Source organism: Phoenix dactylifera, chromosome 14 (genome assembly GCF_009389715.1).
Source record: "Phoenix dactylifera cultivar Barhee BC4 chromosome 14, palm_55x_up_171113_PBpolish2nd_filt_p, whole genome shotgun sequence".
NCBI lineage: Eukaryota > Viridiplantae > Streptophyta > Magnoliopsida > Arecales > Arecaceae > Phoenix > Phoenix dactylifera.
In genome coordinates this window covers 14,163,839-14,179,446 of record NC_052405.1, presented here as the reverse complement: position 1 = coordinate 14,179,446, position 15,608 = coordinate 14,163,839, and the positions used below count along the sequence as shown (strand labels likewise).

At 37.1% G+C, this 15,608-nt stretch overlaps 2 protein-coding genes across 3 annotated transcripts; one reads left to right on the top strand and one right to left on the bottom strand.

Annotated features, from left to right (window-relative positions):
• The first annotated feature begins 404 nt into the window (after positions 1 to 404).
• LOC103719645 (heme chaperone HemW) lies at positions 405 to 3,225 on the top strand. 2 transcript variants are annotated; one of them, XM_039133777.1, is made up of 3 exons: positions 405 to 498; positions 578 to 1,384; positions 2,501 to 3,225. In XM_039133777.1, the coding sequence occupies exons 2-3, from the start codon at positions 597 to 599 to the stop codon at positions 3,123 to 3,125; spliced, it is 1,413 nt and encodes a 470-aa protein (XP_038989705.1). In that variant the 5' UTR covers positions 405 to 498; positions 578 to 596; the 3' UTR covers positions 3,126 to 3,225. The 2 variants fall into 2 exon arrangements, with proteins under 2 accessions (XP_038989705.1, XP_008807206.2); XM_008808984.4 differs by having other exon boundaries at positions 411 to 1,384.
• A 683-nt stretch (positions 3,226 to 3,908) lies between these two features.
• On the bottom strand, positions 3,909 to 15,085 carry LOC103719646. Its single transcript, XM_008808985.4, has 10 exons — positions 14,869 to 15,085; positions 11,230 to 11,255; positions 10,724 to 10,808; positions 10,412 to 10,621; positions 8,546 to 8,668; positions 6,516 to 6,573; positions 6,370 to 6,443; positions 5,920 to 6,008; positions 5,777 to 5,849; positions 3,909 to 4,336 (listed from the first exon to the last, which is right to left on the bottom strand). The coding sequence occupies exons 1-9, from the start codon at positions 14,947 to 14,949 to the stop codon at positions 5,780 to 5,782; spliced, it is 816 nt and encodes a 271-aa protein (XP_008807207.2). The 5' UTR covers positions 14,950 to 15,085; the 3' UTR covers positions 3,909 to 4,336; positions 5,777 to 5,779.
• Positions 15,086 to 15,608: the final 523 nt, after the last annotated feature.

Genomic DNA, 15,608 nt, shown 5'->3' with positions numbered 1-15,608 from the left:
AAACTATCGTGTCGAAACTTCTATTGACTATTCACACATTTTATTTTCCAATTCATAAGATATATTTTCCCAAGATTAGTTAAAATAAAATCCGGTTTTACCCAAAAAAAGAAAAAAGAAAAGAAGAAGTCCTTACAAACTACCTCAGTTATTTTTGAAAACTACCATAGACTTTTCCGAAAGCAAACCAAACTTCATTTGATTTTAAGAGTGCCATAGATGGATTGAATTGGACAGTGAATTTTTAGCCCACATACATTTTATGGTTGGATTGGTTTGGCCTTGGGACAAATAGTAAAAGATCCAACCCTAGACCCAAATAAAATAAAATAAAAAAAGTGGAGCCTAAAATTCAGACCTAACAAAACTCATGACCTCATATGGGTTTGCTTGTCATTAAGTCTTATATTGTTGTCTGGTCTGGGTTGCGGATCTGACAGCAACTTCCGAGGATATCACGTCCTCCACCAATATAAGCAAAGTCCTCGAGGCCAAAAGGTAAAGGGTTTTATTTAAGCTAAGATTGCCGCTGTTATTAACCTGTTTTGTTCTAGTTATAAGATATTTAAATGCTTAGGTCTACGTTGTTCCCCCCCATGCTCTTCCACTCCCCTCTTCTCAAAAAAGCCAGAAACCTCATACCTGTGCCTGGCTTCCCCAACGCACTGCCACGCACACCAAGTGTTTGTAAATTTTCCTCTTCAGCCGATATCCCGACACCGCCGCCGCCCACCTCCGCCTACGTCCACCTCCCGTTCTGCCGCAAGCGCTGCCACTACTGCGATTTCCCCATCATCGCCCTCGGCTCCTCCTCCTCCTCCTCCTCTCCTTCGTCATCCCATCACCGTGACGACGACCCCAGGATCGCCAATTACATCCACCTCCTCCTCCGGGAAATCGAAGCCACCAGACCAGCATGCGACAGCCAGCCACCTCTCGAGACCGTCTTCTTCGGCGGAGGCACGCCGTCCCTCGTGCCGCCGACCCTCGTCGCCTCGGTCCTCGATGCACTCCGATCGAAATTCGGCACGTGCACCGACCCGGAGATCTCCATCGAAATGGATCCGGGGAGCTTCGACAGGGGGAGGATGGAGGAACTGCTCGAGCTGGGGGTGAACAGGGTGTCGCTCGGGGTCCAGGCATTCCAGGAGGAGCTGCTGAGGGCCTGTGGGAGGGCGCATGGCTTGAAGGAGGTCTATGAAGCTATAGAGATTGTCACTGGGTGCGATGGGCTGGAGAATTGGAGCATGGACCTCATCTCCTCCTTGCCTCACCAGACACCGGAGATGTGGGAGGAGAGCTTGAGCCAAGCGGTGGATGCTCGGCCCACCCACGTCTCTGTCTACGACCTGCAGCTCGAGCAAGGCACCAACTTTGGACGACTGTAAGCAATGCTGAACTCACTCTTGCTCGCCATTAGTTAAGTACTAGAGAAGAGTCTCATGCTAGATGTGTGGAACCTCCATTTCTAATCTTCTATAGCTCAAAAGACCATAAGTAGTCCTTTTTAATCCCATATCTTCTGCAAAAATCTTGTAGAAAAAGGGAGTAGGTCATAGGATTGCATTCTTATTTCATAATAACATCATCGACTTTGTTTTCGAATGCTTGATAGAGTTTCCTACTTAAATTTCTCTAATTTAAAACACCAGCTCTGCATGGAGAATCTTACTTCAAAGTCATGATTTTGAATTGTAAATGTTGAGTTATTTTAACAGGTATTTAAAATTATTGGAAAGAGGAAAAATAGAAAATTGGTATGATGTAAGGCAATAAGGAGAGAAATTGTTTATTTGCAAAATTCTACTCAAATTAAGAATTCAAATGTAATAATTTTATGGTTTTTATTTTGTTTCATTTAAGAGTTACAATTTAATAATTTTAGGGTTTTATCTTTATCTCATTCCGCAATCAAACACCTTAGGTGATTTTCTTTTTTTTATGTTCGGTAGGAATACTTTATGTGATTTCGTTCCACATTCAAACACCTAGGATTGTCTTCAACCATTAAAAAAAAAAAAAAAAAAAAAAATCTGCAGTCGAACACCTTATGTCATTTTCTTTTTGTTTATTTTCGGTAGAAATACTTTATGTGATTTCATTCTGCATTCAAACACCTAGGATTGTCCTCAACCACAAAAAAAAAAAAAAAAAAAAAAAAATCTGCAGTCGAACACCTTATGTGATTTTCTTTTTTATATTTTCGGTAGGAACACTTTATGTGATTTCATTCCACATTCAAACAGCTAGGATTGTGCTCAACTACCAAAAAAATAAAAGAATCTGCAGTTGAACACCTTATGTGATTTTCTTTTTTTTTATTTTCAGTAGGAACACTTTATGTGATTTCATTCCTCATTCAAACCCCTAGGATTGTCCTCAACGACAAAAAAAAAAAAAAAAGTATTGTAAAATCATAACTTGCAATATAAAGAAAATGTAAAATTCCAAAATATTATAACTTGGCACCATAGCTTAGTATTGCCAACCCTGACTGCAGGTACACTCCTGGGGAGTTCCCTCTGCCCACAGAAGCACAGTCGGCCAACTTCTACCAAATGGCTTCGGAGACGCTTGCCAAGGAAGGTTACAGCCATTATGAGATCAGTAGCTACTGCAAGAATGGCTATGAGTGCAAGCACAATCTTACATACTGGCAAAGTAGATCTTTCTACGGATTTGGTCTGGGATCCGCGAGCTACATCAATGGAGTTAGGTTTTCAAGGCCAAGAAGATTGAAGGAGTATGTAGACTGGGTGCAGAAACTGCAAGATGGAATGGTAGATCGTGATGCTACTCGTGTTGGAAGCAAGGACATGGCCATGGATGTTGTGATGCTTTCTCTGAGAACAGCAAGAGGTCTAGATATGAGCAGTTTTGGAAGATCCTTTGGGAATTGTTTGGCACTCTCCTTATGCAGAACCTTCAGACCATTTGTTGAGAGTGGACATGTGGTTGCAATGGATGGTGATAGAAAATCATTGAGTTATCATGATTTTGAGCAGCAGTTGAATGATGATTATGAGATAGGGAACAAAGTTGCATTCATTAGGCTGAGTGATCCGGATGGCTTCCTCCTATCAAATGAGTTGATTTCTATTGCATTTGGGGTTATATCTCCATGAAGTCACAGCAAATTTTTGTTTAACCATCATTTTTATTTATGAAGTTCCTCAATAATTCTCAAGTATACTGCTTTTGAGACCGATGAGATTGAGCCTTTCCTATAGTTCTATTTTACCCATTAGAAGAATACAAATAAGAGTGAATCACAAACCCACTCACGCCCTCCTCTCCCAGCGCACGATTAGAGACAAATTATGCTAACATCCAATAATTCGTAAAATCTATAGTTACTCTCCTGAGGTTTATTTTTATTTAACATTTTAACTCATAATTTAATAAAGCATTAGTCAAATTGTTCACCTTAAATGGAACTAAATGCTATATTATAAAAAAAAAAATAAAATAACCAAAGTAATCTTAAGTGACATATCAGCTGCCCAATAATATAAAAAAATATGTATATCCTTCTTCCATCCAAAAATAATTTTGACTTTTTCACGTAAGAAAAACAGTTTAACTATTAACTGGATGTAAATATACATATTACGAACAATTAGATGCAAGTATAATAAACATGAATCTCAAGAGAAAATTTTAATTATTTATTCAAAAAATAACTTCTCAACTTATTATGGAGGACATTTATTCAATTACAGTAAGACCTTCAATTATCTACATTTCAAGAGCATAAATTCTTAGCAGAAAGAAAGAGCGAGCAAGATAATAACTAGGCGGTGACAAAGGTATAACTTGAATATTATCAGATAAATTGTTTGACAAAAATGGTGACAGATTTCCAGTATGTAGCACATTCTGCATTTCGAATTTCAACGAGTATCGCCTGGGGCAGAATTCAGCATATCGTAATTCATGGTTCTTTAAAATTAAATGGTTTCTGTTCGAGTACACGCCGAATGCTTACAATTCTTGCCGAACATACAATTCCAAAGAAGGAAGTTTTGTTGAGGCATTTCAGATTATATCATCAATGGTACAAAACTCAAGTAGTGGTCTGCACGAAGGAAATGACAAATTTGGACTCTCATTTATGAACTGCACTACTGCATTCTTGGTAGACAGGTGAAGACCCAGATAACACAAAGGTCGGACAGAACCTCTGTCAATTCAAAGCAATTTTACAAGGAGGTTGGTGGAGACTCAGTGAAGCAGCTCTGCACCAGCTTAACCTGCCTGCAAGTTTTGATGCATAATGCCTTCTTCAACCCATGAACGTCATGCAATCCCATAAGCATTCAAATATACAACATGCCTGCTTCATGGACAATAAGCAATTAGCTAGGAAAATTAAGGTACTAATACACAATTATGATTTATAAAATCTTTATCCAAAGCATTTCTCATTGCCATTTCTCCATAAAAATCAGTGATAAATGAAATCAAGCTTGCAAATTGCAGTCAGCTTTGGAAGTTTGCTAAGTAGTTACTAAAAACTGGTGACACAGCAGATCTCAGTAGAAAGGCCTCCTTGGCAGTGGGGTCCCATTTCTGGTGCCTCACATATGTGGATATTATGTACTTGCACATAAAGCACCCGGAGCAAATAAATAAAATTAAAGTAACTCAAAAGGAAAGTGATTTTAAGTGAGGGCACAAATCATGCAGGTAGGAACCTCAAGATTCCAGCAAGCAAGAAAAAAAGTGGCATTTTCCAATGATACTCCTGACCACCCACCCCACCCTACCCTGATGAAGGCAGGATTTGATCCCCAGTCGGTGGTACAGCCACCAACATACTTGACAAGTATGCAACCTGGCATCTTCTGAACCAGGGAGAAGATGCGTGGTTATTCAGGTGTTAATACTTGGAGCACTAAGAAGTATAATGTCAACCGAAAACATGGAACTATATAATACAGTTCCTAGAAAAAATATCATTAATGCTACATGCACTAGAAAAATACCTTACATGAACCCACTATCAGATAGAAGATGAGTTTGTGGCAATTATAATGAATTGTCTGATACGATATACAGACACATTAAGGGGGTCTGGGGAAACTTCTGTAGGGCTATGATAGTTATGAAATATTTGGACACTGTGACAGATGTCAAAAATGACTGCCTGCTCGAATACAGCATGCATGAATAAGGCAGGCAGAGCAGATGGATAGGCATGAAATTACACCTGAGAGACATAAGGTATCCAAAGAAAACCAACCAAAAAGCAGGACATTGTGGAGCTCCCTATATGTATCAAAAAGGATCATTAGAGAACTCTCAGGTTCTAAATGATGGTGGGACAAATTTAGGAAAACCAACAATATAATAGTTTGATATATTCTTTAATTACAGGCTGTTTATAAAGAACAAGGAATGGGAGAGAACTTTAGCAGTTTTTTAGCAAATGGATGGCCATCGCTTGTGCAACCTTAGGCCCTTAAGGTTCATTTGCCTGCACAAAAGTTGATCCAGGGATCAAGTCACTCATGCAAGTCTTCCATTTTCAGATGTTGGAATGTAACTAAAGTGACTGATGTTATTTGCACATTTTTCCCCCTTTATTCGTTGAAAATAAGCTTGTTGAATCCAATAGTCATGAAGAGCTTGACCTAACGTTGTTTTGGTGGAGAAAGCTGTCATCTGCATAAGCTACCTCGCACGGGTAACACATGAGCTGTGATCTTAGGATACCTCGAAGTTGGTGACATGTGACCTTTTTTTAAAGTTACTGCATGTTGTTGAGACTTACCACCTAGGATGGCTTTGACTTGCGCATTGTTTTTGATATACGTTTCAGATCTTGAGTGCCCTTCCTCATCTCTCTGCAAAGACAAGAGGGTATCAGAGCATCATTTGGAACCATCAAGAACAGAATGTAGATGAGATCCATACCTCTGATGCAAATAAACCAAAAGATAGAACAGAGGTAACAGCATCACTGTCAATATGCAAACAGCAAGGTAAAATACGCTTGATTGCTTCTGCACAGATTAAGGGGAACGAAGAGGAAACAAAAAATGTGAGAAGACATCAAAATAAGCCACTTAGATTTTCTTTTATTCGATTGGATTAAATGGTGGTTACCAGTCAGAAATGAATATCTCTAAAAAAGAACATAGAACATTGCACTGCCAAATGAAGTTCAAGAACAGAATGAGCCAAGAATTAAAATGCGGGACTTGTGACCTTTCAACAATAAAATTGGCATGCATATTTTTGCATTGCAAATGAACTCCATGACAATGACAAGAGACTGCAATAGATGGTATTTGCTTGTTCTTACACAGCAGTCCAAACTTTGGAGAGAAAAAAATATGACAGCATAATCAGGAAGGCTGTTACCTTGCCCCCTCTAGAGAAGGGTTTTCGCCCTCCACTGCATGTGTGAGCATCACAGAATTGCCGTAAGAAAAGTTCTGCAAGTACAATTGCATCAAACAACATGTTATAATAAGACGTATATTGAATTGTTTAGATAGCTAAATTACCATGAAGATGGCTTGCCGTGCGACCTTGGTTAGTGGGAAAACAGCTATCTGCAAGGCTCTGAAGCAGATAAAAGATTAATAATGCAATAACCATTTTCATATCGGCTATACAATAAGCTGAATATCAATGTAGACTAAATCAATTGATCCTAACTCTGATCAATGATGTTATCAGTGGTTCATAGGTTGCTGGATATGGCTAACGAAGGAGGTCCTATAACCAGTCATTGTACATGATTGAAGTTACATACTCATATAGGGCACTCTGTTGATTTTATGGTATAAACATAAATGGGGAGAATAAATTGGAAAGTAAATTAGTTTTACATTATTGCAGCACACAATCAATCCATCACATGATCTGCATTCATGGAAAATAGATTAATCATAATTGCATCACGAACTGGACTAGTTGTTCATACGTTTGAAACCTGGACAGCGGGGTACTCAATATTTTATTCAGATAACTATGGTTGTATTTGGCACAATTGACAATCTTCTACTTTGGTCTTCAAATGCTTTGGTTTTGTTTCTGATATTCTAAAGAAGGAAGACGTCGGGTAATGTTTCATTTTCAAAGAGAAGACACTAAAACATGTTTGGCGGTGGTGATGGTGAGGAAAACTGTAACTGGCAGTGGCACTGGTGATGGCCACAAAAGACAGTGACATAAGTACTAGTTATGGCGGAGATGACCATTCAATAGTCTGGCACTGGAATGGGGATGCCAGCGGAGGAGGTGACCGTGCTTGTGTTGGCAGTGATGGGGGGCTGCAATGGTAGCAGCAACAGCAGTACTTCCAGCAGCAGTGGAGAGGTGATGGTGGTACGAGCGAAAATTTCAGTCGTGATCATGGTTTTGGAGTGATGTGGAGAAGCACTGATGGCAACAATGGTGGGGAAGTGGCAGCTGCTTTATGTTTTGGTTTTATTTCCAAAAGTTTTGAAAGTAAAATTACCATAAACTTTGAAGATTTAGTAATTAAGGGAGAAAAACACTCACTTAAGTATCAGCATTTTTTCTGGTCCCTACTACTATTTCTGTTTTAAAAAAGCAAAAAATAATAAAAAGAAACAATTGCTAACAAGCCCTAACTAAATAAATGGGCATAACAAAACTTTGTGGAAAATGCCAATGACTAATTTTCACCTGAATCTTTTAATGAATCTGGAATTCTTATTAATTTTAAAAAAAACAGATTTGTATAATTATTTTATATTTCATATCTAATTCATCATGTGATCTTAACAAGAGCAAGGTGTTTCACTACGAAGCATGCATACAAATACTAGACATAGATGCAACAAGATATCATACGCCTAGAAGGCAAATCTTAAAAAAATAGGATATCAATATTGGACCCTTTGAACCCATCAATGAGTAATTATCTATTCTGCAGACCACAATCTATACCCCACAAAGAATATCAATATCACAAACTCCTAAAAAGGACAACATTCATAAAAGAAGAAAGAAAGAAAATCTGGCTCCTTATCCCCAGATGTATCCAACAGTATCTCAACTCTCAAGTGTATCCATAGTATTTTTTTTTAATTTTTAAAAAATATGATTTTAGAGCAAGCATCCAACACGCATTTATTAGTACCCAATACTTACTGGTTACGGACAGGGAAAACAATTCAAAGTATCCACGTGCACATTGCAAACACAACCCATTTACTTGGTTATGGTTTTCCATTGCTTCACTGCAATATGTAATTAAAAATCAGAATACTATTTCATTTTCATTTTTTTCTGTTTTTTCTTGTGTGCGTGAACGGTTGACTGAGAATTCAAGGATAGTTGTTTCCAAGTTTCAACTGAACTGAGTTCATAATGCCACAATCTCTAACTGTATTTGCATGAAATGTGCTATGGAATCATAGCTTATCTTGAAATATTCATGCATAAGGTACAGCTAGCTGTCTCTGATCGTTTTTACTGCATGAATCATGAACAATAAGATTTCGAAAGACTGTTGTAGATAATGAAATATGATCCTACAAAAGTAATGGAGGTAGGAGAGAACCTCACAAAGATGGCGGTTCCTAGCAGCAGCTGCAGGATTGCATTTGGTCTTGGTCTTCTTGAAGTCAGCCATCAGGTCACAGTGCAGCGCTCCACATAGATCTGCCAAGCATCGTCCTTGACTCTGGAATAGTTAAAAGTTCACAAACTTCAACGTGTAGTTAAAATTTGTTTGAGCAATAGAAGCACGAATTTAAATGTGGCATGTTACAATCTTGATAAGATCCTAAAATTGATCAACACACTTAGGATATACATTATAAGAGATGAAAAATATCAATTAGTAAATCAATATATGAGGGGGTGGGAAATGCAATCATCACTTTTATGGAGTCACTCGTAAGCAGTCAAGACATAAGTTGAGAAAACATGATCGAAAAGCCCAACCTTGTGAGTCAAGAGACCTACTTTGGCATCAAGACACACTAGAGATTTTTCATTATTTCAGATGTATTATATAGAAAAATGAAAGCGGCATATCAACATGATTACATCATTAGGTGTTCAATAGTGAGATTGTATTCAAACAATTTTGACCACACAATAACACTTTGACCTGTCTTGGTTTCTCAAATGTTTTAAAATTTCCACACTTTTATCCCAAAAACAGAAAGTTGAAAACCATAAATTCAAAGTTTGCAAACAACAAGATAAGCTTTCAAATTACCTAATATATTATTCCCTGTTCTGTTTTATTTCTCCCAAAAACTTTTTTGATATTTCGTAATTTCTCTTAACTATTTTGGCTGAAGGCAGGAACTTGAGCAATAATTGCTGAAATTCCAAACTTGGTCCACCTAATAAAAAATGCAACCAAGTTTCCAAACCTTTGCACAAACAACTAATAACCTATATACTATGAAATAACATAGCATATTGATATGTATTATCATATGATCAAATAAGAATTGAAAGTTAAGAAGTAATAACATGATACATTATGTCAATAAGGAAGAAAATAAGGAATTGTTGGTATTTTTAACAAAAGGCTCTTCATATAACTCTTTTGACAAGCATCATCTTAATTCCTAAGTTTAGCTACTACAGTATCTACCAAACCAACTTTTGGGTAGTGTTGCAGATTACAGAGTAAGGTATTTAGCATTCAAGTTTATTACGTATTAAGCCATGTTTAAAAGCCACATATGAGTTGTCTTAAAACATGAAGGCCAACCACTTCCAGAGAGCAATATGGTTATTTTTTCTTAAAAAGAGGTGGCCCCACCAACCTCAGATAAGAAACAAGACATGTCATTTCTCTGCCATTTCTTCTTTATTTATGCATATTCTTTTAACATTTAATATTGTTTCTTCCACATGAAAGCTCTTGTACCATGTATAAAATCCGCGTACTCAGAGAAGAGGATGATCTACCACTAAGAAATGAATATAGTAGTGGTCTAATTATCACGGTTTAATATTTACAAGTCAAAAAAAAGGAGCTAATGTCAAGCATTCATAACCGGGAAACACTGGCATATGATATCAATATATTAACTGATGACCGATAGGTGACAAGGAATACACATATAAATAGATGGTTATTTGGAATTGAAGGGCGGTACTAGTGATGTTTATAAGGATGTCAAAGTTAAATAACTGATAAAATAAAGTTGCTTGCAAAGAATGATATGGGCAAGGAGATAATATGTTGGTCATAAGATGCAACATATCCATGAAGAGCCATGCAGCATCACCTTATAATGGGCATAGGAAAATTATTTTTTAGTCTTGCCTTTTTCATTTCTATCTTGTGTATATTGGTTATAGATCCAAAATCCAAAGAAAGTAACAGTTATAGCAAGCTGATTGATGTAAATATTTCATTATTATTCATATATTTATTTATGTTCTGAATGAAACATACATCGTTTAGTAGATTATTGTGTCGGTTATCAAAATGTTGATCAAGGAATTTCTCTGCACGGAAGCTTTTTTTACAAAGTCCACAGCGCCACTCATTTGAATCCACATGAATTTTGTGCTGCTCCTGTTCACGGAACATGTCATTCTCAGGATGAAGTCTACACTTGCTTGAAATTAGATACCGCTCTTGATCCACAAATGGCATCAGATACTGCATCAATTATGGAAATCTTAGAATGAATTTTCAACCAAAGAAACAAATAATGTAGGCTAGGGCCCCCACTGCACCACTACGGCACTACCACAATCATACCTCCTCAATAATTTTCCAGGCAGTTCTACTTCTTTCTCTAGAACAATGCACTTCATGTTTGTGTGCAACTTCTTGCAAAAGGGATCTGAACATAAGATCAAGCAAAGCATCAATCTTTTGAATAATGCATAAATATAGACACCAGGAGGACATCTGGAACAACTTCATGATCTAAAAGTTCTGAGATAAACTGTCTAAACTGTTACAGTTTTTCAGGTTTCCTCATTAGAAAAGCCAAACTGATCCTAGAGAACATTGCAATTATCCCAAACTAGATGATGTCAAAGACTATAAGCATATCTTCTTAAAATAAATGCATTAAAAGATCTAAAACTTGCATAAGTTTTGTCTCAGGAAAAAAAAGGCGGGGTGTTAACCAGGTATGTCATTATACACTACCAATAAAAGTTTCAGCTAAATAGTACAGATCTGCACACATTTAATAAAACAACTTATTGTGAATTAATACAAAAGAAGAAACTACATGACTTTGGAAAGCACATTACCTTGTTCCAGCAGCCCCTTCAGCCTCCTGGAACATAGAAAAAAAAAAGAGGGAATCAGCAGAAAGACTAAGGAAAATCAGTTTGTTATATTAACATAGGCACAAGAAAAAAACCTATCAGAATGGATAGATCACCATGACCTCAAGCATAACATTAACAAAATAAAGCTACAGTACCTCGTGCAAGGTATGCTGAATCGGTATTGGAAGCCATACCAGTCGGCGACCAGACCAGTTCAGCGTATTCGGTACCATTTTAGTACCGGGCCCGTACCGGAAGAGCCCGGCCGGAACCGGAGAAAGAATAAAAATAGCGAGCGAGAGGGGAAGGAGGGAGAAGGAGAGGCTGCAGACTCCTGCGGAGGGCCGCGGGGGCGCAGAGAGGCTGCGGGGGCTGCTTCTCCCTCCCTCCCCCACTCGTTCATTGTTTCTCTTTTTCTTCCCTGGCTCCGGCACGAACTGATTTCCGCAACGAAACCGTACCAATAAGCCACCGGACCAGTCCGGTACGGGTCGGTTCAACATACCATGACCTCGTGTTTATGGAAAGAAATATATTTCTTAAAAACAAAGAAAAATCTGTTTGAATATCACACTACTGATGCTAGACACTTAGTTCAACAAGGCCAATCCCAATTCATATAGCTGGTGGGTGTATAAAGTAGTCCACGCAGTTAAAATTCTGGTAGCATCATTATTTTTTTAATACCTTTCTCTTTTTGGGTATAAAGAGAGAATGAGAAGGAGCTATGCAATAGTCATACCTATAGTGATTAGCCCAAATCTCAATTGATGCAAAATACATGATCGACCATCTAGATTAGTTTCCACACTAGCAATTACAATCCCCAACACTTAAAATAGGCTTAAAAGCCAGAAAAACAAATGTACTAGTAGTTTTCTCTCACTATGCATGAGTAAGAGATCATGGCTAAAGATGTCTAGTATAAACAGAGAGAGAGAGAAAAGGAGAACAAGGAAAAGAGGGGAAAAAATAAATAAAGAAAGAAAACCAAAATAAGGGGAAGTTGCCTTGGCTAATTGAACCCTACTCTCTAATACCTTTCCATACACAGGTCCTATTCTGCTCCTCATTTACATCCATTAGATCTAGTTATGAGTATGCAAGGATTAAGTGTTTAGCAATAGTGCCATGCCTTGCTGGCATTGGAAGGGTATTCATTGCGCCATGCTATGTTGTGCTAGTGCTTTGCACATTGTAGCATATAAATTGACAATGCAACATACTGCAGACTGATAAGGCACCATCATGTACATACTGGTTCATGCTACCAACGACACATATATTGGGAGGTGGAAGAAAGACAGAGAGAGAGTGTTAGAATGCTTCTGAGAGCATATGGTCTCAATTGCTTCCTAGTGAAAATCAGTGATGGGCATATCAAAATCAAAATTCACACCATTAATCATGATTTATATTACATAAGATGCCTTGAGGATGAAAATCATTTGTTTTGTCATTCTCTTTCCCATGCATCGGACTAGAACAATATAATAGTAGGTATATAGCTTATAAGCAAAAATATATCATAGGATATATAACTTATAAATCCAAACCATTGATCTTGATCTAAATATTTTTTAAAACATAGAGATACTAAATTTCAGCTGATTTGGATGCTTTTTACCGGATATCAAACCACAATGTAGTATGAAACCATTAGAATCATCCATTCGCATCCATTTGATGCACAAGAAAAATACCTCGCAAATGCATAATTTTTTCTCTAAGCATTTTATATAACATAGACCATGATGAATGATATGGATTTTGATTTTGAGAGATCCAACATTGATTTTCCCTGGGAAGCATTTGAGGCCAAATGCTTTTAGATTCATTCTAACCTTTTACTTTTTCATATTTTCCTTTCCTCGCTCGCTTTTCTTCTCTTTTGACTCGAGAACTTGCTCTAGAACATGAATCAATTACCTTGTGCAAGTTATTGCACAAATCTTAGTCTTACTTCATATTTTTACAAGTTAAATAGATTTAATGTTAACTTTATTGTAAAATCAATCTTCCCAAATTGTCTCTACATCAACATTATCAAAAAGCAGTTAAAATTGGTCTAGTCTAAAATAATTAAATAATATAAGCATCTAGTTTGTTCACAGTGAATCTTTCCAGAGAATTACATATTTCCATGCTAGTATGTGTAAAATGTCAACACATAACAACACAAGAATTGTATTTAGCCAATCCTAGCCAACAAAAGCATAGCAATGATTCTTCAATCCTTATTATCGTGTTGCAACTAGCTCATTCCAAGTTATTGTGAAGGTCTTTTGTCAATGTCAGAACTCAGAAAAAAAAGGACAAACTTTTCAAATTTCTGCAAAATCGCTTCCTTTTGATTTCAACCAACTTCAATTCAGGGAACAAGCCATATACTTTAGTGGAAGACCAAATTTTTTGGCAAAATCAAATTGTTCTCACATGACAAGTAAGGAATCAGCTTAAAGAACTTGTTGTATCAATCACTTATTTTAAAATTAATTCCATTAAAATAGAATGTTTAATCAAAATGTTTCCCAAAAAAAAATTACAGACATGATATGGATACCTGTGATCATGGAACAATGTGCTGGAATTTAGTGATTTAACTTCACCAACCAAGAGAATTTTTTATACAGCTCTCTCTCTCTTTGTGTGTGTGTGTATATGCATGCGCACTTGTGTGTATGCACATGTGCGATCCTAAGCCATTATGACAACCCTACCATATAAAAAAATCCAGATTGAATTTCTAAGCCAAGAACACTCTTAAGGACTCCATTTTTGCTATTCTATGTGACAAATGGGCCTTATTTCCTGGGAGCTAGCATGTGATGGACAGGGAGTATAAGGGTTGGGGAGTCACAATCAATAAACACATTCAATTGTCCTAGCAATTGTGAATAATTAAGGATAAATAACCCTCTTGAATTTCTGCACCACTTCACAAATTTCATACTGTCATTACGCACCCAGAATTTTTCAGAACGATCCCCAAAGAATCCATCTTCATTTGAAGTATCATAAAAAGTATGCAATGCAAGGAAAAATAACCTCAAAAGTCAAATCCAAGAAGGAAAATTGTTAGTCATGAACCCCACAAACTGAAAACATTAAAAAAATTCTGATGCTTAACAGCCAGTCACGAGTAGATGACTATCGGAAACAAAAGCAAAACGCCAACATCCTCATGAACTAGCCAGTCAGACGGCCGGCCCGATGAGAGAAAGCGCATTCACATTAGTTAATCCAATAATCATTTCCTTAATTCCATTTGCTTTTAGCATAACTATCTTAAACTCATGAAATGGTTTGTCAAATTGCAAAATTTATTAACAAATTACGAAATAAGCATCTTTTCCATCGAGGAGACAATTAGGTCCGACGGTTTCTGTACAAGATCGACAAAATTTATTCATTCCCGACCAGCATCATCCCGATAGTTCATCTAAAGAATATAATAATCTTAACACAAACCAAGAAATGAAACCTAAAGAATTTAACAATCTAAACAGAATCCAAGAACAGTTCTAAATCTGGTTTACTGAATCCAAACCAAACTATTATTCGAGTGATCACAACAGTATAAGAAGCCGAGGGCATGGTCTCGGAAGAGGTAGGTACCTGGTGAGCACGGGCTCCATGGAGCGAGAGCGAGAGTAAGAGATGGAGAAGAAGCGCGATCTCGATTACCCTCCGTCCCATCTTCGAGAGACGGAGAGAAATTCCGCGCCGTGATATCTTGCGAGACGACTCGACGGTGCTCGCAGTCTATCAATTTTAGGCTTTTCCCGACTGACTCGCTTGTGCCGGACCTACTGTTACTGTCCACTTGTTGGATCAATTTGGGCTGAGGCTATGAGAATTTGTATGGTCTTGGCGGAAACGGCCATTCTAACCTACATTGAGCTTGGAGATTGAGTTTAGGGCTTTAAGCTTAATCCTAACCTAACTGAACCCAATCATCCAACCAAATGTATTAAATAAATAATTTTATATTTATATTTTATATAAAATATTTAGGACTTATTTGGTTGCTGAAAAAGAAGGGGGAAAAGTAAGGTCAACAGAAATTAGTTGGAGTTTTCAAAGGAGAGGAATCGAAAAGTAGCTTTATAGGAATAAGATTCACATATTTTATGGGGAAAAAAAATCTATATGGGACATTAGAAAGATCAACTCTCACCAACTGAGAATTAAGATTTTTTTTTTTCAAATATGCCTTAAGCTTTTAGATAGAATGGAATAAAGTCTTTCTCTTTATTAAGGGCATAACAGATAATTTACATAATTTTTCTAAAAAAAAAAAGATGTCTAACCAAATATAAGTTATTTTAAAATATATATCTTTTTCATTATCAACC